The sequence below is a fragment of the Acomys minous genome (genome assembly GCF_964271855.1).
Source record: "Acomys minous genome assembly, chromosome: 20".
Lineage (NCBI taxonomy): Eukaryota > Metazoa > Chordata > Mammalia > Rodentia > Muridae > Acomys > Acomys minous.
Window position 1 is genome coordinate 10,595,363 of NC_140502.1, and position 22,879 is coordinate 10,618,241.

A 22,879-nucleotide genomic window follows, 5' to 3' on the forward strand; every position below is an offset into this window, starting at 1 on the left:
GCTGCAAGTGCCTTTACCCACTGGGCCACTTCACTGGCCCCTAAGTGTGGAAGTACATTTTAGGCCACCTTATTGTGGTTTTGTATCTACCACCCTTCTCTACCCCAGTCTCTTCCAACCCCTCAATACTAGGTAGGTAAGAAAGAAGGTTAGAGGGGAAGGAGATGTAGACCTCTTTAGGTGTGCTTGCTGCTGACCAGGGACATTGGGTTCCTAAGGGAAAGTTCAACATTCATCATCAGAATATCCAGCAAACCAGAAATACAGTAACCACAACAGCAAATGCGGCAGTAGGGGTAGAAGCAAGCCACCACAGGCCCTCTCAGGGCTCTCCTGTTTATACCCAGAGTCCCCCAGAATTAAACCATCTGCGGCTGACAAAAATCACACCCCTCCCAGAGCACGAAAGAATCATAGTTAATAGGCTGTGGACAATCTGAAGCAGCCCATAACCCCAGGCCTTGGGAATCAAAGCAAAAAATACATATTCACATAACATAACTGGGTTCTCAAAGAAACCGAAAAACTCTCACTACGCCTAAGAAGCCTTATGATGACTCAATCACTTCATCTTCTTATCCACGCCCTCGCTAGAATGGAAGCCACAGACGGAGAAGAGAGTGTGTCTCACCAACAGAAGAACGGAGGGCACCAGGACAGTGCCCTACGTAACGAGGGGGCTCCACGAGGCACCCCAACATGGATGACCAGGTAAGTATAAAATCACTGAGTGAGGGCTATGAAGGTTGGCTCTGGAACCACATACCTGGGTGTGCCACTTGTTGCTGTGTGTCCTTGGCTAGATGACAGTTTCACATCCTTGTTTTAACTGCCTCCACTCCCTGCAATGCTGGGATTACAGCTAGGTGCCATCCCATCACACTGGACTCGGATCCTATCTGGTACTTGGGTTTCCTTAGGAAAATGGAGTCTGTTGGCACCTTCATGAAGGCAACAGGTACTTGGGGGTGGGGGTGGGGGAACATCTAGTGCCTTCTCAGAAAAGGGAGTTGTAGACTTCCCACATTATTCTGTGCCTGGAAACCTGCTCTAGAAATGAAACCAGTGCACACCATGTTGACGTGCTAAACCACACACGGGGACTCCTGAGGACAGTCACCATGGCATTCTGTCTTGGCACACTCAAATTCCCTCTCCATCAACTCAAGGGTTTACAGACTTCTTGCTTCCTTAATATCGGACATCCGCCCGCCTGGGATGTGGTGTATGAGCAACCTTGTTCTGAACCCAGGCGTGGCTAAATCTTGACTCACCCAACCCTCACCTCCACAGACAGCCTCACTCCTGGGGTGCACAAACTCACATTTATTCACAGAGACAGAGGAACGGGGGTGGGGGGCAGACCTTTGTCACTGGGAACTCCCAGGGTCTGGCAGTTCCAAAAAGGTGGTGGTGTCCAGTGTTTGTAAGGGGGGGGGAGGACGGGCAGGCTGGGGGCAAACCCAGCAGTCTATCCCTCTGGCCAAGTGTTCAGTGCCCTTGTCCTGCCTTACTTAAGACACATGTTGGGGTTAGAGGTTCCTAACCAGCATCAGGGTCTAGGGGTGGGCAAAGGGGAAGATGAAGGACCCAGGGCTCATGGGTAGGCAGAGGAGGAACCTCTCCTTCAGCTTTCTTCTTTCTTACTGCAAACCGGGAGCTCAACTGGAAGGGCAGAGGGTGGATGTGAGGGTCAGGAGGCCAGGCTCCCCAATCCGTGTAGGTGGGCCTTGCTGTCCACCTCCTCATCCTCCATCTCAAAGGCTGAATGGTCTTGGCTGTCAAAACATGAGGCGCTGAGAAAGACAGGAGGAACCGGCGGGGACTGGGGTGGGGTGCCAGGTGAGGGAGGCTCTTCCTTGATGTGGGCGACGGACAGAGGGAGCCCTTCCGCCTCCTGCTTAAGCGGCGGAGGCTGGGGTGACTGTGCAGCCTGAGACTGGAGCGCCTGCAGCGCCGCGGCCCTCTCCAGCTCTGCCCGTTCGAGCTCCGCGCGGTGGCAACGCTGGTGACGCAGAAGGCTGTAGGCTCGGGAGAAGCGGCGTGGGCATCGCGGGCACGGATGCGGGGCGGGACCCCCGGCGTGGACTTGAGCGTGGCGGGCCAGGTCGGCTAGTCGCTTGAATTCCCGCTGGCAGCGCACGCACTGGAAAGGGCGGGCCCCGGAGTGGGTGACCCCGTGCTGGCGCAGGTGTGCCCGGCGTCGAAAACCTTTGCCACACTCGGGACACCAGAAACGTGGCTCCCCCGCTGGAGGCCGGGCTGGGGTGGCATCTCCTCCATTCTGCCCGCCTTCACCCCCTTCTGATGCACCCCCACATTCTGCCCCTTCGCCCCCCTCAGGCCCTTTCCCTGAGTTCCGTCCACCCGAGGCTTTGTCGTCCTTCTTGCCGGCCCCAGGTAGCGGGGCCAGCAGGCTGAGAGGGCCATGGACGCGGCGATGCTGGCGGAGGTAGGAGGCCAGGCGGAAGGCCAGGCCGCAGTCTGGACACACAAAAGGCCGATCGGTGGAGTGGACTAGCCGGTGACGCGACAGGGACCACGGCCTGGCGAACGCCTTGAGGCAGATGGAACACTGGTGTCGTTTGGGGCGGGGTGGGGGTCCCCCTTCGCCCTCCTGTTCGCCCTCGGGGCGCAGACACGGGTGTGCTTTGAGCTCCCCCTTTGTGGCAAAGGCTTCGCGGCAGCGGAGACACAGCAGCGTCCAGTCGGCCTGGAGGAGGACCTGTTTCTCCTCCTGTCGCCCCGCGGCCAGTGCCAACTCTGCCCTTAGCTCCGCTGCGCCGGCCTCGGCCTCCTCAGCCTCTGATTCTCGAGGATCGGTACTCGTGGGGGCAGCCACAGGGGCCGGGTCCCCCGCGGGCCACGTTTCGGGCCACACTGCTGCTGCCTCCTCCGCAACCCCGGCCACCGCCGTGGTGGGCTGCTCCACGGCCTGGTCCTGCGGACCCCAACTGGACTCGGGCTCCTCCTTCACTGTCCTCTTCGTGGACAGATCCACCTCGCCACCTGCGTGCTCCTGGGCCAGGTGGCGCCTGAGCTGGGCCGGCTCCGGGAAGGTACGTGGGCACGCAGCACAGCGCAGCGGAGGCTGGGGCCCGTGGCCGCGAAGGTGGCGGGAAAGGTGGGCGGGCCTACGGAAAGCTTTGGGGCACAGGGGGCAGGCGTGGGGCCGGAGACCCGAGTGGCTCAGCCGGTGTCGAGACAGGTAGTAAGGGAAGCGGAAGAGGCGACCACAGGTGGGGCAGGGCAGAGGTGCCCTAGGGGCTCCAGTACCCCCTCTGCCACGACCACGGCCTCGACCACGGCCACGGCCACGGCCTCGGCCTCGGCCACGGTGAGGTGGGCTGCCCTGGGCAGGTGGAGGGGGCTGTGGATCCATGCCTGTGGGGAAAACGGGGGGGGGGGGGAGGAGGCAGAGGTGGGGAGAAGAGGTGAATGGTGTAGGGTGAGACAGAGGGAGGTGGACTCCTCAGGCCAGAAGAGGGGACAGATGAGAGGTGAGAGAGGCAGGTGGTGAAGAGACAGAGAGAGATCAGAGTCAGAAGGGGACAGAGACAGTGAGGGAGAAGAGGGAGTTGAGAGGAAGTAGGAAAAGGCGACAAGGTCCAAGAGGGGGAGAGAGACAGAGAGAGAGAGAACACAGATCAGCAGCAACCGGAACAGTTAGGAAGACAGAACCAGACAAATACAGGAGACACAGGGAGACAAAGTCAGCCAACGGATTTTTTTGCTCTAGAGGGCCCAGGGGCTTGGACGTTCTTGGAGGGCTTGGGAACCAGTCCACCCTTGGGGCCCAAGGAGGATGGGATTCAAAGTTCAAGAGGCCCTGGAAATGCAGTGTGCGTGGTCAGAAGTCAGGGCCTGGGAAGAAGCAGGGAGTAGCAGGGCTTAAGCTCCTGGGTGTGAGGGAGGAGGCTGGGGTCTGGACTCTTGTGTCTGAGGGAGGAGGCTGGGGTCTGGACTCTTGTGTCTGAGGGAGGAGGCTGGGGTCTGGACTCTTGTGTCTGAGGGAGGAGGCTGGGGTCTGGACTCCTGTGTCTGAGGGAGGAGGCTGGGGTCTGGACTCCTGTGTCTGAGGGAGGAGGCTGGGATCTGGACTCCTGTGTCTGAGGGAGGAGGCTGGGGTCTGGACTCCTGTGTCTGAGGGAGGAGGCTGGGGTCTGGACTCTTGTGTCTGAGGGAGGAGGCTGGGGTCTGGACTCTTGTGTCTGAGGGAGGAGGCTGGGGTCTGGACTCTTGTGTCTGAGGGAGGAGGCTGGGGTCTGGACTCCTGTGTCTGAGGGAGGAGGCTGGGGTCTGGACTCCTGTGTCTGAGGGAGGAGGCTGGGGTCTGGACTCTTGTGTCTGAGGGAGGAGGCTGGGGTCTGGACTCTTGTGTCTGAGGGAGGAGGCTGGGGTCTGGACTCTTGTGTCTGAGGGAGGAGGCTGGGGTCTGGACTCCTGTGTCTGAGGGAGGAGGCTGGGGTCTGGACTCTTGTGTCTGAGGGAGGAGGCTGGGGTCTGGACTCTTGTGTCTGAGGGAGGAGGCTGGGGTCTGGACTCCTGTGTCTGAGGGAGGAGGCTGGGGTCTGGACTCCTGTGTCTGAGGGAGGAGGCTGGGATCTGGACTCCTGTGTCTGAGGGAGGAGGCTGGGGTCTGGACTCTTGTGTCTGAGGGAGGAGGCTGGGGTCTGGACTCCTGTGTCTGAGGGAGGAGGCTGGGGTCTGGACTCCTGTGTCTGAGGGAGGAGGCTGGGGTCTGGACTCTTGTGTCTGAGGGAGGAGGCTGGGGTCTGGACTCCTGTGTCTGAGGGAGGAGGCTGGGGTCTGGACTCTTGTGTCTGAGGGAGGAGGCTGGGGTCTGGACTCCTGTGTCTGAGGGAGGAGGCTGGGGTCTGGACTCTTGTGTCTGAGGGAGGAGGCTGGGGTCTGGACTCTTGTGTCTGAGGGAGGAGGCTGGGGTCTGGACTACTGTGTCTGAGGGAGGAGGCTGGGATCTGGACTCTTGGGTCTGAGGGAGGAGGCTGGGGTCTGGACTCCTGTGTCTGAGGGAGGAGGCTGGGGTCTGGACTCCTGTGTCTGAGGGAGGAGGCTGGGGTCTGGACTCCTGTGTCTGAGGGAGGAGGCTGGGGTCTGGACTCCTGTGTCTGAGGGAGGAGGCTGGGGTCTGGACTCCTGTGTCTGAGGGAGGAGGCTGGGGTCTGGACTCTTGTGTCTGAGGGAGGAGGCTGGGGTCTGGACTCCTAGGTTTGAAGGAGCACTTTGTCCTGGGTCCCTGGGGCTCAGGCAGGAAGACTGAAGGCTACAACTCTCGGGTCTCAGACAGAACAGGATAGGCGAACTAGACTCTTGCAGGTAGACATAGCCCCCGTGATCCGGATGAAGGAAGGAGCTGGGGAGGGGGCCCTGCCTCACAAGACAAGAGGGGGCAGGGGGCGGAGAGCTCGGCTGCAGAAAATCCCCAGGGAGGAGAAGGCTGCGGCCAGACCCCTGGCCGGGCGTGGTGTCGGGGGGAGGGCGTGGAGCCTGCCCGTTGTCGGGGGCCCTAGGTCCAAGAAGGGGCTATCTGTTCCGGGTAGGTATGATCTGCAGAAGTGGGGCGGAGGGTCGAGGCCTTGCGGATTGCTCCGCGCAGAGCCTGGGGCTCGCCCCTGTCTCTGGGCGCCGGTCTTACCTCCGCCTCCTGCGCTCCTTTCTTCCTTCCCTGCTGCCGGGCGATCGCGGACAGTGGTGGCAGGGAGGGAGGGGTGTTGAGCGTGGTGGGGGGGTGGGGGGTGGAGGAGGAGGCTGGGCTCGGTGTTACAGCCTAAGCCTTCCCCCCGGAAACCCGGTGTTTGGTCGGAGGCTGGAAAAGGAAAGACTGGCCGAAAAGCCGGAAGCGGAGGGCCAGGGACCTTGGTGGGCAGAGAAGGAGGGTGGTGCAGCTCCTGGGTCCCGGGAGGGGTAGGGGCTGAAGGCCTGTCTTTTGGACCCTCAGAGGGAGGAGGGGGCTGCAAGCCTGGGACTCTGGACCCAGCTTACCACCCCTCCTCCATTTCCCAACAGATAACACATATTCATTCATTCTTTCAACAAACAAGCATTTACCAAGCCCTGCCGGTGCCAGGCACTGTGCTGGGCTGGTGGGTCTGAAAGAGGGTTGGAGGAGGCGGAGCTGTTGATGAAGGAAGCAGTAAGTGATACAGGCTTGAGTGTGTATCCCTCCCCCCCACCCCCCTCTATAACGGGACCCGAATTCCCGCCTTCCCTTGGTTGCCTGGGCAAGCAATTCTCTCTTTTCTGAGCCTCAGTTTCCCCCTTTACGGCAACCCGACCAGGTTTATCAGAGCACCTACTGTGGGCTGGCTCTGTCCTTGGTGCTGGATCGATAGAGGCAAAATTCATCGTTTGGCTCAAGGCGGGGGGTGGGGCGGGGGTGGGGGTGGACGGGACGGACAAGAACCAGTCCACCGATGGCGCGATGAAGGAAGCGCTCTGATTCGGGAAAGTGCCGTGGGAACGCAGGGGATGGAAGAGACCTCGAGGGCCTTTCCATGGGAATGAATGACATTCTCTGAGTCTTCTTTGGCAAGCCTGTTTCATTGAACTCGGAGCTTTAATGTTTCAGCCTGCTAGATGGGACCAACGCGGCCATGTCTCAAAGTTTATGTGCTGGAGAAACAGGCTCATTGTAGGAATCTGCCTGTGTCCCGCTGTTGTTTTTCTTTAGGGTTAAGTTCATGCCAAAGGTTGTTGGCAAAAGAGTCGGTAAACAGTTCCTTTTGTACGCGTATGGGATGAGTAGAGGTTTGGGAAGCTTTAACAAGCTAGCAATTCCAGGAATCTACCCTCCAGAAACCAGAAACATGCAATATTATATTTGTGCCAGGTTCATTGCTATATTTTTTTTCTTCGTAAAAAAAAAAAATGTAGGTATTTTTGCCTGGCAAGATGGCTCGGTGCAAAGGCCCCTGACTCACGGCTGATGGCCCGAGTTAGATATCCAGGACCCACAGAGTGGAAAGAGGAAATGGACTCCTGTGAGTTGTCTTCTGACTTCCACACTTATGCATCTGAACACACACACACAGAAACTCACACTCACACACACATATACACAGTCACACACATATACACATATAAACACACACAGAGATATACACACTCACACATATACACAGTCACACACATGTAAAAACACACATTCTCACATACACACACATACACACCCTCACACAGAGATAGACACACATATACACAGTCACATGTAAAACACATTCTCTCTCTCACACACACACACACACAACAAGTAAATACAGTGTATGGAGCTGAAGAGATGGCCAGTGGTTAAGAGTGTTTGCTGCTGCTCCCACCAGAGTTTCCCTCCTGGCACTCAAACCAAGGGCCTTACAACCTCCTGACCCTTCAGCTCCCTCACCATCTTCCGTCTTCTAAACACATACTCGCAGGAAGACACACAAATAGATAAAACTAAATCAAATGTAGTTAATTTTTTATTGTGTTATTTACATATGTGAGGCACACACACCGTGGTGTACATGTGGAGGGGTCAGAGGACAACTTTCAGGGGTCAATTCTCTCCTTTGATGATGTGAATCCTGCACTGGCACTGGACTCAGGTCATTAGGGACTGGGGACAAGTACCTGTACTGACTGAGCTATCTGGCTAGTCCACCACCGCAGTCTTGAAAAGCACTATGGTCAGGCGGTGGTGGTGGTGGCGCATGCCTTTAATCCCAGCACTCGGGAGGCAGAGGCAGGCAGATCGCTGTGAGTTCGAGGCCAGCCTGGTCTACAAAGTGAGTCCAGGACAGCCAAGGCTACACAGAGAGACCCTGTCTCAAAAAAAAAAAAAAGTAAATCACTATGGATGGCTGAGAATCTCAGTAAGATATCTGAGGAATAAAAATAACGACCCAGTGGAATCTTGTATGTCCAGGGGAAAAGAAGGACGGAGACGCTCACTGCGTGTGTGGAAACGTGAAGGTTCTCCAAGTGGTCACAGGAAAGAGAGCAACACAAACACCACTTGTACTAGGTCTCTGTGTGTGCTTGTGTCAATGGCCTGGGGCCTGGTGGGATGGCTTCTGTAGTTAGAAGCACCTGCTGCTCTTGCTGAGGACCTGGACTGGGCTCCCGGCACCCACAGAGCAGCTTTCAATCCCTCTAGAACACTCCAGCCCCAAGGGACCTGGTACCCTCTTCTGGCTTGCAGAACACCAGACATACATGGGGTTGCACATGCATACAGGCAGGCAAAACACATAAAAAAAAATAAATCCTGTGAGAGAGAGAGAGAGAGAGAGAGAGAAGAAGAAGAAGAAGAAGAAGAAGAAGAAGAAGAAGAAGAAGAAGAAGAGAAGGAGGAGGAGAAGACGGAGAAAGAGTGAAAGGGGGGGTGTGGTGGTGTATACCTGAGATCCTAGCACTTAGGAGGTGGAGACTAGGCAATGAAAATTTCATACCATAAAGATATAAGGAGTTCGAGGCCAGACTGGGCTACTGGAGCCCTAGTCTCAAATAAACAAATGAGCGAACAACAAAAGGCAGCGGGGGGTGGGGTGGGGGGTGGGGGGGGGTGGGGGGTGGCGGGCGAGAAAAGGAAAGAAAGAAAAGGAAGAAATTTAGAAAAGAGTAAACTGGAAGAATTTTAAACAGAAGAGAACAAGAAGGCTGCTACTTGGGGGTGGGATCTGGAGTTTTGGATTGGGGCATCCACAAGTGACCAGAGCTGTCAGAGTCCCGCGCAAGGCTGTGGCCACCTGAGCTTGGAGTTATTCAGAAGGCACTGAGGAGCCATTGAGAAGGTTTTAAGCGGGAGAGTCATATGATCGGATTAGGGTTTTAGAGACATTCCTAAGGAACCCTAGGGGAGGCGGAATTGGATATGGGGGAGATACAGTGGGGGAGGGAGGTGAGGCTGCAGTGGTCCAGGTAAGAAGTGGCTGGGTCAGAGTGGCTGGGAAGGGACCCACTCTGTGGGAGGCTCTGATTGAGGGGCACACTCCATTACCACTGCAATAAGCTTTCTCACTGGCTCCTCTGCTTCCAGCCTCGAATCCAGTCACAGAGGTCAGAGAACAAGCTGTGGGAGCCAGGGCTCTTCTCCCACCCTGTGGGTGCCAGAGATGGAACTCAGTTGTCCTGCTTGGCGTCAAGTGCCTTTACTTGATAAGAGGTGTCGCTGGCCCAGCCACGCCTCATCTGAACTGAACACCTCCCAAGCGTCCTCTGCATGCTCAGAATAAAAAGCAGCCCTCCCCCTCGCCCCTCCCCCCAATTCCCCTTTGGCCCTCAAACCCTATATAGTTCTTTTTTGACCCTCACCTAATTTCTGGTGATGGAAAGCAAAGTGTGACTATATAGCCCAGGTTGGCCTCAAACTTGTGATCCTCCTGTCTCAGTGCCTTGAATGCTAGGGTTACAAAGACAAGTACAACCAGGCCCAATATTCCCTCGCTTAATTTCCGAAAAGCCTGCTTCTTTTGCCTGAAATATTCTTCCTTTGGGCGTATTTCTATAAGGGTTTCCTTGCCTCAGACATCCCCAGAGATGTATGCCTGGGGCAAGCTAGCTACAACGATCCTCGGTTTTCTCCCTGCTCCCTTTCTCTTTGAGACAGGGTTTTGCTGTGTAGCCTTGGCTGTCCTGGGCTATCCTCGTCTGGCCTCGAACTCACAATGATCTGTCTGCCTCTGCCTCCCTGAGTGCTGGGATTACAGGTGTGTGCCATCATGCCCAGCTCCAGTTTTCTTTCTTTAAAAATATTATTATTATTATTATTATTATTATTATTATTATTATTACTATTTAAATATTTTATATTTATTTATGTGTGAGTTAGAGTGTGTGTGCATGTTTGTGCAATGCACCAGAGGCCAGAAGAGGGTGTCAAATCTCCTGGAGATGTTGGTGCAGTAAGAGCCCTTAACTGCTGAGGCATCTCTCCAGCCCAATTTTCTTCTTTAAAAATATTTTTGTGGGCTGGAGAGATGGCTCAGAAGTTAAGAGCACTGTCTGCTCTTCCAGAGGTCTTGAGTTCAATTTCCAGCAACCACATGGTGGCTCACAACCATCTATAATGTGATCTGATGCCCTCTTCTGGCCTGCAGGCATACATGCAGGCAAAGTATACATAATAAATAAATAAATAAATAAATAAATCTTTAAAAAACCTTTTTGTTACATATTATATACCTATTATGTGTGTGGGGGGGGTGGGGGTGGTGCATGTGGATGTTTGAGGACTGTTTGCAGGATTCAGTTCTCTCTTTCCACCATGTTGGTCCCAACGACTGAACTCAAGCCATTAGGCTTGGCAGCAAGCACTTTTACCTGCTGAGCCATCTGGTCAACCTGAACCTTGTTTTTTTCTCTCTCTCTCTCCCTCTCTCCCTCCTTCTCTCCCTCCTTCCCTGCTTCCTATGAATGCTCCGTCTGTATGTACACCCACAGGCCAGAAGAAGGCATCAGATCCCAGTATAGATGGTTGTGAGCCACCATGTGGTTGCTGGGAATTGAACTCAGGGCCTCTGGAAGAAGAGACAGTGCTCCTACCCGCTGAGCCATCTCTCCAGACCCCCACCCACACCCTTGTTTTTCAACACTGTACTTACCTCAAACAAACCTCTGACTATTTGTGAATTACCTGGAGTGGCCATCTCCCTCTGGTCACTATAGAAACTCCACGAAGGCAAGTTTCACTGCACTGCTCTTAGCACCATGCATTTGGGGGCAAATAAAAGGGGATGAAAGGGGTTGGTGAAGGAGCTTCAGTTGAAGGGTGCCTGTGTAGCTTGCAGGGTGATCTTAGCATGAACCAGGCTCAGTGGCCCAAACCCAGCGCTTGGGAGGTGGAGGCAGGTGGATGAGAAGGAGACCCTATCAGGAGAATGAGCCCTATCAGGAGAATGAGGACTATGGCTTTGGGACCTAGAAAGCTGAGGAGTCGGGCGGGCGGCGTGGAGGGGAATCAGATGGGGGAAGAGAGGCAGAAGTCGGGCGAGCTTAGAGGTTAGCCAACAGGAGCGCTGCCTCAAAGAGAGACTTGGGAGCTGCCAGCATCCCTACAGTAATTAGTGCTTTGGAGACATAGAGGCTCCATTCTCTCCTCCATCACAACAACTGTAAAACTTGGCCACACCGAGGCAGGTTTAGCGACCAGCTCTGGGTATGGTTGTGCTTGGGAATAGCATGATTTTTCCCCCCTTTGTGTGAGCTTCGTTGTCGTTGGTTAGATTTTGTTTTTAAACAGTTTTGCTACTCAGGCTTGCTTGGAACTCACAATGATCCTCCTGTCTCAGCTTCTCCAGAGTTGGCTAGCATTACAAGCCTGTGCTATAGCTGGGGGGGGGGGGGGCAGGGGGCACACACTTTTAATCTCAGCCCTCGGGAGGCAGAGGTAGGGGCGGGTCTCTGTGAGTTCGAGGCTAGCCTGGTCTACAAAGTGAGTCCGGGGCAGCCAAGGCTACACAGAGAAACCCTGTCGGAAAAACAAAACCAAAGGGGGGTGGGGGGGAAGCACACACACACAAAACAAAAACAAAACCAAGCCTGTGATGCTACTCAGAAAATGGATCACTATCTTTCATCACTGCCTTCCTTGAACAGTAAAGACTGTGGTGGAGGTGAGGTGAGGCGGATGGAAACCAGGGCCTCCTTAGGCTCCCAGGCACAGGTGGTTTGTGTCTCTATGGCGACCCTGGCATCTTTCCATGTGCTCACTGTTCTCAGCCTCCTTTCTCTCAAGACCTGCCTTGTCTTCCGGGGCAATGTCTGTGTCCAGGCGGGAGGACAGGCCTTGTTTTCTCAACTTAGACTTTTTGGTTCTATTTCATTTTGTTTGTTTGTTTGGTTGTTTATTGGTTTTCGAGGCAGGGTTTCTCTGTGTATCCATGGCTGTCCTGGAACTCACTCTGTAGACCAGGCTGGCCTGGAACTTATAGAGACCCACCTGTCTCTGACTCCCCAGAGCTGGGACTAAAGGCATGTACCACCACCACCCTGGTTCTATATTTGTTTATTTTGATACACGTTCTCATTTAGCCCAGCCATCTTTGAAGTCCGGATATCCCTGCCTCTGCCTCCCAAGTGCTGGTAAGTATAGACTTGGGATGGCATGACCCAAAGATTTACTTTGCTCAGAAAAAGTAAGTTTTGTTTCTGGACCTCTATTGCTTAGTGTAAGATGATGTATGTATGTATGTATATATGTATGTATAATGTGTTATATATATTAAATAAAATTAAAACCTATTTATTTATGCATACAGGTGTTTTGACTGCATGTATGTCTGTGTACTACACTACATGTGTACCTGTTTCCCATGGAGGCCAGAAGAGGGCGTCTGGTCCCCCCCGGAACTGAAGTAGCACATGGTGTGCTGCGATTCAAACTCCTGCCCTCTGCAAAAGCAGCAAGTGCTTTTAACCTCTAACGCCATCTCTCTAGCCCCTAGAAAATAACTCTTGATTTTTACATTCTTGTTTGTTTGTTTGTTTGTTTGGGTTAGCATGAATATACACCATGGTGCAGCTGTGGAGATCAAAGGACAACCTGCAAGAATCCTTTCTTTCTTTTTACCACGCGCATCGCAGGGATTAAACCCTCCCACCCCAAAACTGAGAAGACCTCTAAGGCCTAGCATCTCTGGGGAATGACTTTGTTCCCAAAGGATGGAACGTTCTTAAACTAGCAATTGTGGGTCTATTGTGTATGCAAAAAAAAAAAAAAAACCACACACCAAAACAAACAAACAAAAAAACCAAAACAAACAAACAAACAAAAAAAACCAACAAAAAACCCCACCAACCCCCCCCCCTTATTTTCCCCCTGAGTATCTCTCTTAACTTCCTTCCTTGTGATGCCTAAGACTCACAGTTTAAAAAGTGCATATGAGCCAGGTGTGGTGGTGCACAACTTTAATCCCAGCACTTTGGAGGCAAAGTCAGGTGGATCTCTGGGAGTTCGAGGCCAGCCTGGTCTACAGAGTGAGTTCCAGGACAGCTAGTGCTTGGGAAATGGTTCTTTAGGTAAAGTGCCTGCTTTGCAGGTCACATGCCCAGCGGCCATGTGAAAGCAGGATGGTGCAGCGAAGACAGGCAGGTGCATACCTGAAGCTCACTAGCCAGATAGAAGATTCAGATTCAGAGAAAGACTGTCTCAAAAATAAGGGGTGTGTGTCGGGGTGGGGGTGGGGGAGGGGAGGCCTGGTGAGATGGCTCAATGGGTAAGTAAGTTATCTGCAAGCCTGATAACCTGAGTTTGGCCCCTGGGACCCACATGGTAGGAGAGAAGGAACTTCTGAAAAATGTTCTCTGCCCTCCACATGCCATGGCACATGCACAAATGCACACACAAGCACACACACTGTAATTTTTTAAAAAAAAGAAATAAGGTGAAGAATGGTTGAGGAAGACACCTCAAGTCAACCTCGTCCTCCACGGGCAGACACACACACACACACACACACACACACACACACACACACACACGTTTGCACATCTGCACGAACACGTGCACACACAAACAAGTACACATACCACACAGACTTGACAGTCTATGGCCATGTAATGGGGGAGGAGGTCCCCCTCAGTCACAGACATAGGGGAGGGAAATAGGGTGAAAGTGGGAGGGAGGGAGGGAGGGAGGGATGGAGGAACGGGAGGATTACAAGGGATGGGATAACAATTGAGTTGTAATCTGAATAAATTAATTAAAAAAAAAAAAGAATACAGGTGCCCTCAGAGGTCAGAGGCATCCCTGGAGCATCCCTGGAACTGGAGTTACAGGGCATGGTGAGCTGCCCAAAGTGGGTTCTGGGAACTGAACTTGGGTCCTCTGAAAGAGCGGTATGTACTTTAAACCTCTGAGGCATCTTTTAATGCTTTGGAACCCGCGGGATGGCGTGTTCCATCATGCCCAGCCATTGCAGGCTCTGATCCTAATGTGTTAGCCACGGAAGGGAGTCAGGAAGTAGGAAGGAGTCAGTGAGAAGCCTAGGTGGTTCAAGATGGCCCCTTGCCTGTGATGGTGGACTGGGCAAAGCTGCAAAGCAAGGCTTTAAGTGTGGAGGGTGAGACAGCGCACTGTTTTCCCGCCCCCTGCCTGTTGGATGGTGAAGGACGGGGGCAAGGTGAGTGGGGGAGCCCATGCCGGCTGTTCCAGTCTCTCAGGAGAGAGGACGGATGCATTTGAGATGGATACCGAGGGGGCTGGCGAGATGGCTCAGTGGTTAAGAGCACAGTCTGCTTTCCCAAAGGACCCTGGTTCAATCCCCAGCACCCGCGTGGCAGCTCACGATGGTCTGTAACTTCAGTTCCAGGGATTCTGACACTTTCAGACCAACGCACATAGGACAAAATTAAATAAATTATTAAAAAAAAAAAAGATGGATACCGAGGGTAGAATGCAGAGGACTAGCTCTGTGTATTTGTGGCTTATCCATGTCCGGGAGATACATTTAATTCCAGCGTTCTGGTGGCATAGGCAGGTGTATCCCTGAGTGCCAAACCCAGCATGGTCTACATGGTGAGTTCCAGGCCAACCAAAGCTACATAGTGAGACCCAGTGTCAAAAATAAATAAAGTCTAGTAGCCAGGCAGTGGTGACCCACACCTTTAATCCCAGCATTTGGGAGACAGAGGCAGGCGGATCTCTGAGTTCGAGGCCAGTCTGGTCTACAGAGTGAGTTCCAGGACAGGCAGGGCTACTTGTCCTCCCCCCCCCAAAAAAAAACCCAACAAAAAACAAAACCAAAATACAAACGAAGAGTCTAGGATGACTGGGGTTGTCAATTTTCTTCCCTGTAGAATTAACAAAAAAACTCACAGGTTTCGTAACGTCTGGCATAGAGGGATCCCTTAGGCAGGGATTCAAGAGAAAATGTGGGAGCCAACCCCCCTCTTCCCTCCCTCCATCCTTAGACTCACTCCCCCCCTGTATCTATGTAGGCATCTCCAACCAGTTCCTCTTCGTGTTAGGAAAGTGTTTTGCCACTGAGTCACGCCCCTCACTTGCAAGTTCTAGGCTGCTTTACCACTGAGCCACGCCCACAGCAGCTCCTTGAGGCATTGTAGGCCAGCCTCTAGCACTCACCCCGCCCACCCCTCACTGGCCGATCGATTCCCAGCTCTCTTTTCAATCCTGCCCCTCCCCCCCCCACCCCAAATGTTCCTGTGTGTGTTCGCACAACTACATTTGGGAGTACTCCATGTCTGTGTGGAAGGAAGCCAGAGGACAACCTCAGGCGCCATCCTTGACAACGGTGTCCATGCCCTTTGAGGTAGGAATCACTTGAATGAGGCTAGACCCTGATTAGACTAGCCTGGGCTAACTAGCCCCCAGGGATCCTATTCCTGCTTCTGTGGTGTCGTCACCCCTGGGATTTCTGTGTGTGAGTCCTGAACCTGAAACTCGGGTCCTCAACGTTTTTGAGGCAAGCCTGCCCCCAACTGAGCTACCTCCCAACCTTCCGTTACTGTTCCAGCATCTGTTACCCAGGCTGGCCTTGGACTTCTGAGTCTCCTGCCTCAGCTTCCTGAGTAGCTGGGTTAACAGGCCTGCGCCTAAGGCAGCTGCCACCACTTTCTCCACACTCTTCCTTTTTGCAGCAAGGCTGTTTGTTGTTCATTGCCTCGTGAGATTACCCTCTTCATGTGATTCCTCCCTCTCAAGAACTCATTGCCTACACGCTAGGATATAATCGGCCCTAGGAGGGCCAGTGTTTTCTGCGGGGCTCGCTGGGGGCTGTAGAGAGTTTGAAACGCTGGGTGTGGAACAAAGTAGGCACAGCGAGGGGACAGCCACGGGACGAGCGGGAGTGGTCCTCTTCTATCGTCTCATGGGCTGTCATGTCCCCGAGGGTTTCCTGTAGGGAGCCTAAAGTACACCTTCATCTGCGGAAGACCAAGTCTAAGGCGTGGAACCTCTTCGGGAGGAGCCCACTTGGTTCCCAAGGCACACGCCCTGTGTGGTGTTTCTTGATTTCTAAGTGAGATGGAAAAATGACTCTGCTCTGCAGGACTTAATCTTCTTGAGAGGGGTTTGAGGATCTGGGTGCTTACCTGAATGCAGGCAGCTCACCGGTAACTATGCCACCAAGGAATCATACAGGCAGTTAAGGACTGCCTATACTCGGGGTGTGTGTGTCCCCCACACCCTACGGACCGTTGTTAATGGCTTCTACATCCACAAGGAGGGGCAGGGCCTCTTAAGCCTCAAGGACCTGTGCTTACTTTGTCAGTCTATTCCTTTTCTTTTGAAGATGCAGTGCTTACAGAGGCCACTAGCAAATACTGGAGCTTGAGTTACAGGTGGCTATGAGCAGCCTGATGTGGTGCTCGGAACTCAACTCTGGTCCTCTGAGCGGACAGTGTCCATTGTTTTTAACAGCTGAGCCATCTCTCTAGGCCCTGGGGGACATAAGTCCAAGAGACAGAGAGCCCCACCTCCCTGAAACCCAGGATCAGAAAACAAGACGGCAGTGGCTGAATGAGGTTTATTGGAGTCCCAGAGACATTGGGGGAGTGGGGTCAGGGGGTGAGGTTGAGGCTCACAGGGGAGAAACCCCTAGCCAGGTTCCCCTATCCCCTTGGGGTAGGAACAAAGAGGCAAGCTGGTAGTGATGGAAAGACCGAGGGACAGGCACTGCAGTCGAGGGAACCTCCATGTCTACCACCTCCACCAGGTCACAGGACTGAGACAATCGTGGTCAGAGGACTGCGCTCTACAGCCTAAGGGAAGGGAGTGTCTGCCCTATTAACTCTACGGAGAGTGCGGCCAGGCCACACAGCCTGCACCGGTCCACTCCACGTGGATGGGAGTATGTGCGTGTCGGGCAGCTCAACCTACAGGGCGGGGAAGCCTTCGGGCCAGCCTAACCTAGTGTTCGGGATGGGGAAGGATCAGTAGTAGGGCCAGACCAATCGGCAGTAAGGGGAGACCTAATCTCAGAGTGGGTTAATTGAAGGTGGGGGCATCTACCCTGGTCCTCTCAGTATAGGAAGTAAAATGGGGGGGGGGGGGAGGCAGATTCTGGCTGCACTCATTTTCTGAGGCCACCAGTGGCCGATGGGGGTCATCCGGAGGGGATCCTGGAAGATTCCAAGATGGTGCCCCACCCCCATGCCCCAGATGAAGGTCATCGATGATGGCTCTCGGAAGTGGGTGGTAGGACCGTGGCGGTGTGGGGGTGCCCCACATGTTATCTGCTGAGAGATGTTAGTGGAGACCCGTTTTTTTTTTTTAATCCCCAGGTCCCCAGTCTCAGAGGCCAGTTGATTTGAACATACCACATTTGAGGGGTCTCAAAGTCAAGAATCTGTAGAATTCAGAGAGAAATTCCCCAACGGTTATGTTCTTGGACCCCTTTGCTGAAGGATGCTTCATTGTGGTCCCCGTGTGGGTTCTGGGTGGCACCACTTTTCCAGGCAGGGGTGGCCTGGGTTTTCAGTCCATGCCCCTGTGCAGCTTCAGATGCCTAGAGAGGTTGCTGAGCGTGATGAAGCCCTTGCCGCAGATGTGGCAAGGGAAGGGCCGCTCTGTGCCATGCAGCAGCCGGTGGCGCTTGAGGTAGCACTCGTGGCGGAAGAACTTGCCGCACTCCAGGCACGGGAACGGCTTCTCCCCGGTATGGACCAGCACATGCCGTTCCAGGTCTCGAGGAGAACGGAATAGCTTCTCGCATTCCGAACAGCCAAAGATTTTCTTGCCTCGGCTGGAGGAGCCGGGTCCGGGCCCGCCAGCAGCCTGCTCGCCCTCACCGGCGGGGGCCGCTTCCCCGCTGCCCTCACCGTGGCTGGCTCGCCGATGCTCCTCCAGGGCGGCAAGCGCTGCGTACAGCGCCCCGCAGTGGCCGCAGCCGTAGGTGGCTGGGCCCGAGTGCGCTTCTAGATGGCTGGCCAAGGCCGGGGCGGACGCGAAGAAGGTCCCGCAGTCGCACTGGTACAGTGTGTCTTCCGAGGACGCCTCGGCTGCCGCAGCCGGAGCCCGGGCATTCCCGGTGCCCTCGTCCCCGGGGAGCAGTGCCTCCAGCTTGGGCACGCCTGCCCCAGTAGGGCTCAGGAGCAGCCCGGCGTCCCAGGTCGGCGGGGCAGCCACCACCTCCTCCTTGTCGCCCTCTCCAGCCACCTCAGGACCTCCACCGGAGGCCCAAACCTGCGTTGGGGGTGCACTGCTCCCCTGCAGGTCGTGGGTGAGCTTGTGGCGTTCCAACAGCGCAGGCGCATTGAAGTCGCGCTCACAGCGAGGGCACTTGAATGGCTTCACATCGGTGTGTGCGGCCCAGTGGGCAGCCAGCTCCCGGCCGTGGTCAAAGCGCCGGGCACATGCGCCACATGCAAACGGGGGTAGGGAGGCCGCGGCGGCGGCTGCAGCCTCTGCCAGTCCCCAGCTGGTCGCTCCTGCTCCCTCCAGGCCCTCTCCCCCGCCGCCGGCCCCTCCACCTCCACAAACCGAGCAGGGACCCACGTTGCAACACACTGAGCAGGGGGAGCTCAGGGGAGGCAGGCCCGGACTGGGCTGCAGGGGCGAGGGGAGCACGCCCCGGTGCTGCCGCTTGAGATGGCGGCCCAGGCTGGAGCGAGAGGAGAAGCGGAGCTCACAGACCAAACAGCAGTAGGGCTTCTCACCAGTGTGGACGACCTGGGAGCAAGAGCACAGAGGCAGGGCTGAGATCTGGGCCTTGCAATCGATTCGCAGGAGAATGGAACCAAGCTCTCTCGGCCTCAGCTCCCTGGGTCTGATCTAGCCTCCCCGGGTCCTACTAGACAGGGAGCGGCGGGCGTGGGCGTGGAGGCCATTGAGAAGGGACCGACACCTCCTTGTGAAGGTAAGTTTCACAAATGCCTCTCGGGAAAAGTTAAAGTCGTACTATAAACAAGCAGTAGGACTTCATCGAGGCCCATTAAAGCAAAGCTACTCCTCCTGGGGGCTGGAAAGATGGCTCAGTGGTTAAGAGCACCGCCTGCTCTTCCAGAGGACCTGGGTTCAATTCCCAGCACCCACATGGCAGCTCACAACGGTCTGTAACTCCAATATCTGACACCCTCACACCAATGCACGTAAATTAAAATTAAATAATTAAAAAAAAAAAGCTACTCCTCCTGGCCAAAAGAAGCGAATCTGGGTTACCAACGTGGCTCGGCGGGGTAAAGGGACCTGCGGCTAAGCCTGGTGACCCGGGTTTGATCCCTGGGCCCCAGATGGTGGAAGGAGCGAACCAACTCCTGTAAGATGAGCCGTGGCACATCTTAGCGTGAATATAAATAACGGAGCTGGGCATGTTAGTGCAAGCCTTTAATCCCAGCACTCAGGAGGCAGGGGGCAGGCCAATCCTGCGAGTTGGAGGCCAGCTAGGGCTACAACGTGAAACCCTGTCACCAAACAATCAATGGACCAAACAACAACAAACAAACAATAACGTTTTTTAAAGAAAGGTGATGGCTGGCCGTGGTGGTGCACGCTTTTAATCCCAGGAGGCAGAGGCAGGCGGATCGCTGTGAGTTCGAGGCCAGCCTGGTGTACAAAGGGAGTCCAGGACAGCCAAGGCTAACACAGAGGGACCCTGTCTCAACCCCCCCCCCGCCCCCCCAAAAAAGGCGAGAGGAGCTAGAGAGGCGGTTTAACAGTTAAGCTCCCTTGCTGATCCTGCAGAGGACCTGGATTCGATTCCCAGCACCGGCACCGCAGCTACAAGTTACATGCCGCTGAGATTCTCTCACCTGGGCTCTCTTAAGTAGACCCAATTAAAGTCTTTGGCTTGGTAAGCTTAACTGTGGTGCGACTCCATTTTGCTTTTCTGTTGCTGCCCTACCCGGGGTGAATGTGTTAGTTTGTCTCTCCCCAGGAAGTGAAGGAAGTTGTGAGCATGCGCAGTGCTCCCTCCCACCCCAGGCTATTTGCCCTTGCTGTCGGTCTGACCTCCAAGGCTTTCCCCAAGTGGGTTTCTCACATTTCAAATCTCAATCAGACATGTATCTCTGTGCCCTCTTGTCTACAGGGGCCCACGCTGGCCTCCAACTCTCTGTGTAACTGAGGATGACCTTGAACTCAGGATTCTCCGGCCTCCACCTCCCAAGAGACTGTAACAATGCATCACGCCGCCTTGATTTTTTTTTTTAAATTTCTTCCCAACTTCACACTAAGAGACTTAGAGAACCCTTTTCTCAGAAACTGTTTTCTTTACCCTCTACCTGGCTCCTGATCTTTCTAAGGGATTATACATTTTCTGAAGGCTTTGTTGAGTTCCCTTTGAAGGAACATCCCTGTGTTCCGTGTAGGGAAAATCGGTCATTGCAGAATAAAAGAGTCGGGTGTAACACGGATAAACCTACTTCTGGGATGGTAAGGCGGAGAACTGTAAACTCGAGCCTGATGCTTCTGGTGGGCCTCGGAGGCTTCAGCACGGGAGGTGGGGAAACATTTATGTGGGGCAAACTTACTCGGCGGGCCCATCTGTAGCTGCCTTTTGCTGAATGGAATTGGAGCCCCGCGTCTCAGCCATGCGCGGCTCCCAGGACTCACCTGGTGGTGCAGCAGGCCAGTGGAGTCTCGGAATCCCTTAGGGCAGGCTGAGCATCGGTAGGGCCGCTCGCCGGTGTGTGAGCGCAGGTGGTTGGCCAGGTTGAAGCTATGCTTGAAACCCTTGCCGCAGCGAGGACAGGCGTGGGGCTTGAGCGCCGTGTGGCGGGCGAAGTGGCGCCTCAGGTCCGACCGGTAGCGGAAGCTCTTGCCACATTCGCTGCAGTGAAAGGGGACCCGAGGAGCAGTGGCAGACGGTGCTGGCCCTGGAGCAGCAAGAGGGGCAGGGACCACAGGCATCGAGGAGTCATCCATGGTGGGAGGTCCGGTGGTAGCTTGGGGCTTTCTCTGGTGTAAGAAGAGACACAGAAAGCAGGTAAGCCTCACCTTCCCCCTCACTGGTCATTCCTTTCCTGAGCTCAGACACACATGTCCCCTGGGAGACCGTCCAATGCTGAGCCACGCCCACCAACAAGCCACACCCATTTCCCTTTAAATTTCTCCCGGTCCCTACAAACCCTCTTCATTTTTTAAATGACTCCAGCCACGTGCATATTGCTTCTTCACAAGGTGTTCTGAAGGCGCTCTCTCTCTCCCTCCCCCCCCCCCCCCGCCTCTGTTCTCTCTAAGCCCTGCCCACTACAGACCTCTTCTCTGAAGACAACTTAGCGAAGCCAGGATTTGGGGCTGAGCACATTTGCCTCATGCTTCTAGGGCATTCAGACCGGTTCTGTCGCTTCAGAAACTCTTCCCACCTCTGAAATGGGCATATCAGCGCGTACCTTATACAGGGATGGTTTGAGCTAAGTAAAACTTGCAGCCACGTGTTCAACGCACTTAGGAAAGCCGATGCACAGCGAAGACTTAACTGAGCAGTTTGAATACCTAAGTTCCCCTTCGCACATTCTTCGTATACGCGCTTCCGAGCTAATCTGACTTTTCTTAGCCTGATGCTAAGCCCCCTTCAAACATTTCCACCTTCACGATAAAGATCTGATACACTAAAACTCTCCAAACTGCACACCTACCTACATCGGCACCCCCTCGCCATGGCGACCTTCTCTCTGGGCCACACCTTGGGCAAACTGCATGCACGCATCATAGTCTGGTCCTCCCTCGTCTTCTCAGACCGCCCCCCCCATCTTCCCACTAACCTTAAGAAGTTTTCTTCAATTTTTTTTTTCCAACCTAGGACTTTTCCCTCATTGCACGTCATCCACGCCTCTTCACCAGGCCCCACCCTTTGCATAAACCTCTCCCATTTCCTAACCAGTCCCTACCCATTCCTTAAATCCTTCCCTTCCTCCTGTAGGCCCCGCCCCTACAAGCTCCTCCTCCTCCTCCCCTGCCCCGCCCCAACAGCCACAAGCCCCGCCTCCTCCTGCACCCCACTGTGTGGTGCTGCGGAGGGCCCCCCCCCATGCTCGATCTTTCGAGCCAGGCCCTGAAAACTGGCCCTTTGTACCCCTTTCCCTGTCCCTAGGAGGCGCGGCCGCGGGCGCTCGGGTCGGGGGCAGGTCGGGCGGCCCGGGGACTAGGCAAGACCACCTTGCTTTTGCGTGGCGGAAGTCCTGGAAACCAGGCAGAGCCCCGGGAGTCCCGGAAAGTCTGTCGGCTTTCCTCTTTAATTACTTACACCTCCCTCTGGGCGCCGACATTTTGGGCAGCGGGGTCAGCGTCACTTCCACCTGAGGGGCCCCTCGACTTCCGCCTCGGCTCTCTCCTCCTTCTTCCCCCCCACCCCCCCGCCTCGACGAGCCCCCCCTTCCCCTCTCTCTCTCTCGACTCCCCTTTCCCGCTAGGATCCCGCCCTTCTGCTTGCCCTTCCTTTTCCCAGCCTCAGAGGTTAAAGAAGCCGGGCCGGCGCCATCTTTGTTGAGGGCAGAGGGAGGGGCGGAGCCTAAGTTACCAGCGGGGAGGTACAGGCTAAGGGCGACGCGCTTTGCACGCGGGGTTTCGTCGTCCACGGCGCCGTTACGATTCCTTTTTTTCCCCCTAGCTCTTGACTCCTGCTGTGTAGAATATCGAGAGGTGTATCCAGAAAGAGGAAAAAAAAAATCCAAGTGGTCAAACCGGTACAGAGTTAGGAAACACCACGCACCATTTGACTACTTAAAACCCCACGGCGCTTTGAGGCTGTTGGGCGCCATGTTAATTAGGGGCACTTAGCAGCCATTTCCCGCTTCTCGTCTATCCGGTACCTGTATTTGATTGGGTCACCGGGTTGGAGTGCTTTGTGGGAGAAAAGCCATTTGGAGGCGGTTGGGGATTTTTGTGCGTTCTCACGGGGGGGGGGGGACCAGGAGGAGGCGACCGGCGCGCAGGCGCGTTTGTTAACAGGAGTGTCCGGGCTTTGAGACCCAGAGCGTCCCCTTT

At 54.8% G+C, this 22,879-nt stretch overlaps 2 protein-coding genes across 9 annotated transcripts; both read right to left on the reverse strand.

The window, feature by feature from the left end:
- Positions 1–1,312: 1,312 nt before the first annotated feature.
- On the reverse strand, positions 1,313–5,753 carry ZNF579 (zinc finger protein 579). Its single transcript, XM_084770319.1, has 2 exons — positions 5,657–5,753; positions 1,313–3,384 (listed from the first exon to the last, which is right to left on the reverse strand). Exon 2 carries the CDS (start codon positions 3,380–3,382, stop codon positions 1,694–1,696), a length of 1,689 nt encoding a protein of 562 aa, XP_084626445.1. The 5' UTR covers positions 3,383–3,384; positions 5,657–5,753; the 3' UTR covers positions 1,313–1,693.
- A 10,714-nt stretch (positions 5,754–16,467) lies between these two features.
- On the reverse strand, positions 16,468–22,797 carry FIZ1 (FLT3 interacting zinc finger 1). Of its 8 annotated transcripts, none has more exons than XM_084770328.1 (3): positions 22,705–22,797; positions 20,507–20,851; positions 16,468–18,625 (listed from the first exon to the last, which is right to left on the reverse strand). In XM_084770328.1, exons 2-3 carry the CDS (start codon positions 20,816–20,818, stop codon positions 17,432–17,434), a joined length of 1,506 nt encoding a protein of 501 aa, XP_084626454.1. In that variant the 5' UTR covers positions 20,819–20,851; positions 22,705–22,797; the 3' UTR covers positions 16,468–17,431. The 8 variants fall into 8 exon arrangements, with proteins under 8 accessions (XP_084626454.1, XP_084626448.1, XP_084626455.1 ...); XM_084770322.1 differs by having other exon boundaries at positions 22,605–22,729; XM_084770329.1 differs by lacking the exon at positions 22,705–22,797 and adding an exon at positions 22,413–22,489.
- Positions 22,798–22,879: the final 82 nt, after the last annotated feature.

Coding starts and splice junctions, on each gene's coding strand:
- FIZ1 (XM_084770322.1), bottom strand. Junction 18,626..20,506: donor CTGGCCTGCTGCACCACCAG/GTGAGTCCTGGG, acceptor TCTTGCTCCCAG/GTCGTCCACACTGGTGAGAA.
- ZNF579 (XM_084770319.1), bottom strand. CDS start 3,382: ATGGATCCACAGCCCCCTCCACCTGCCCAGGGCAGCCCACCTCACCGT.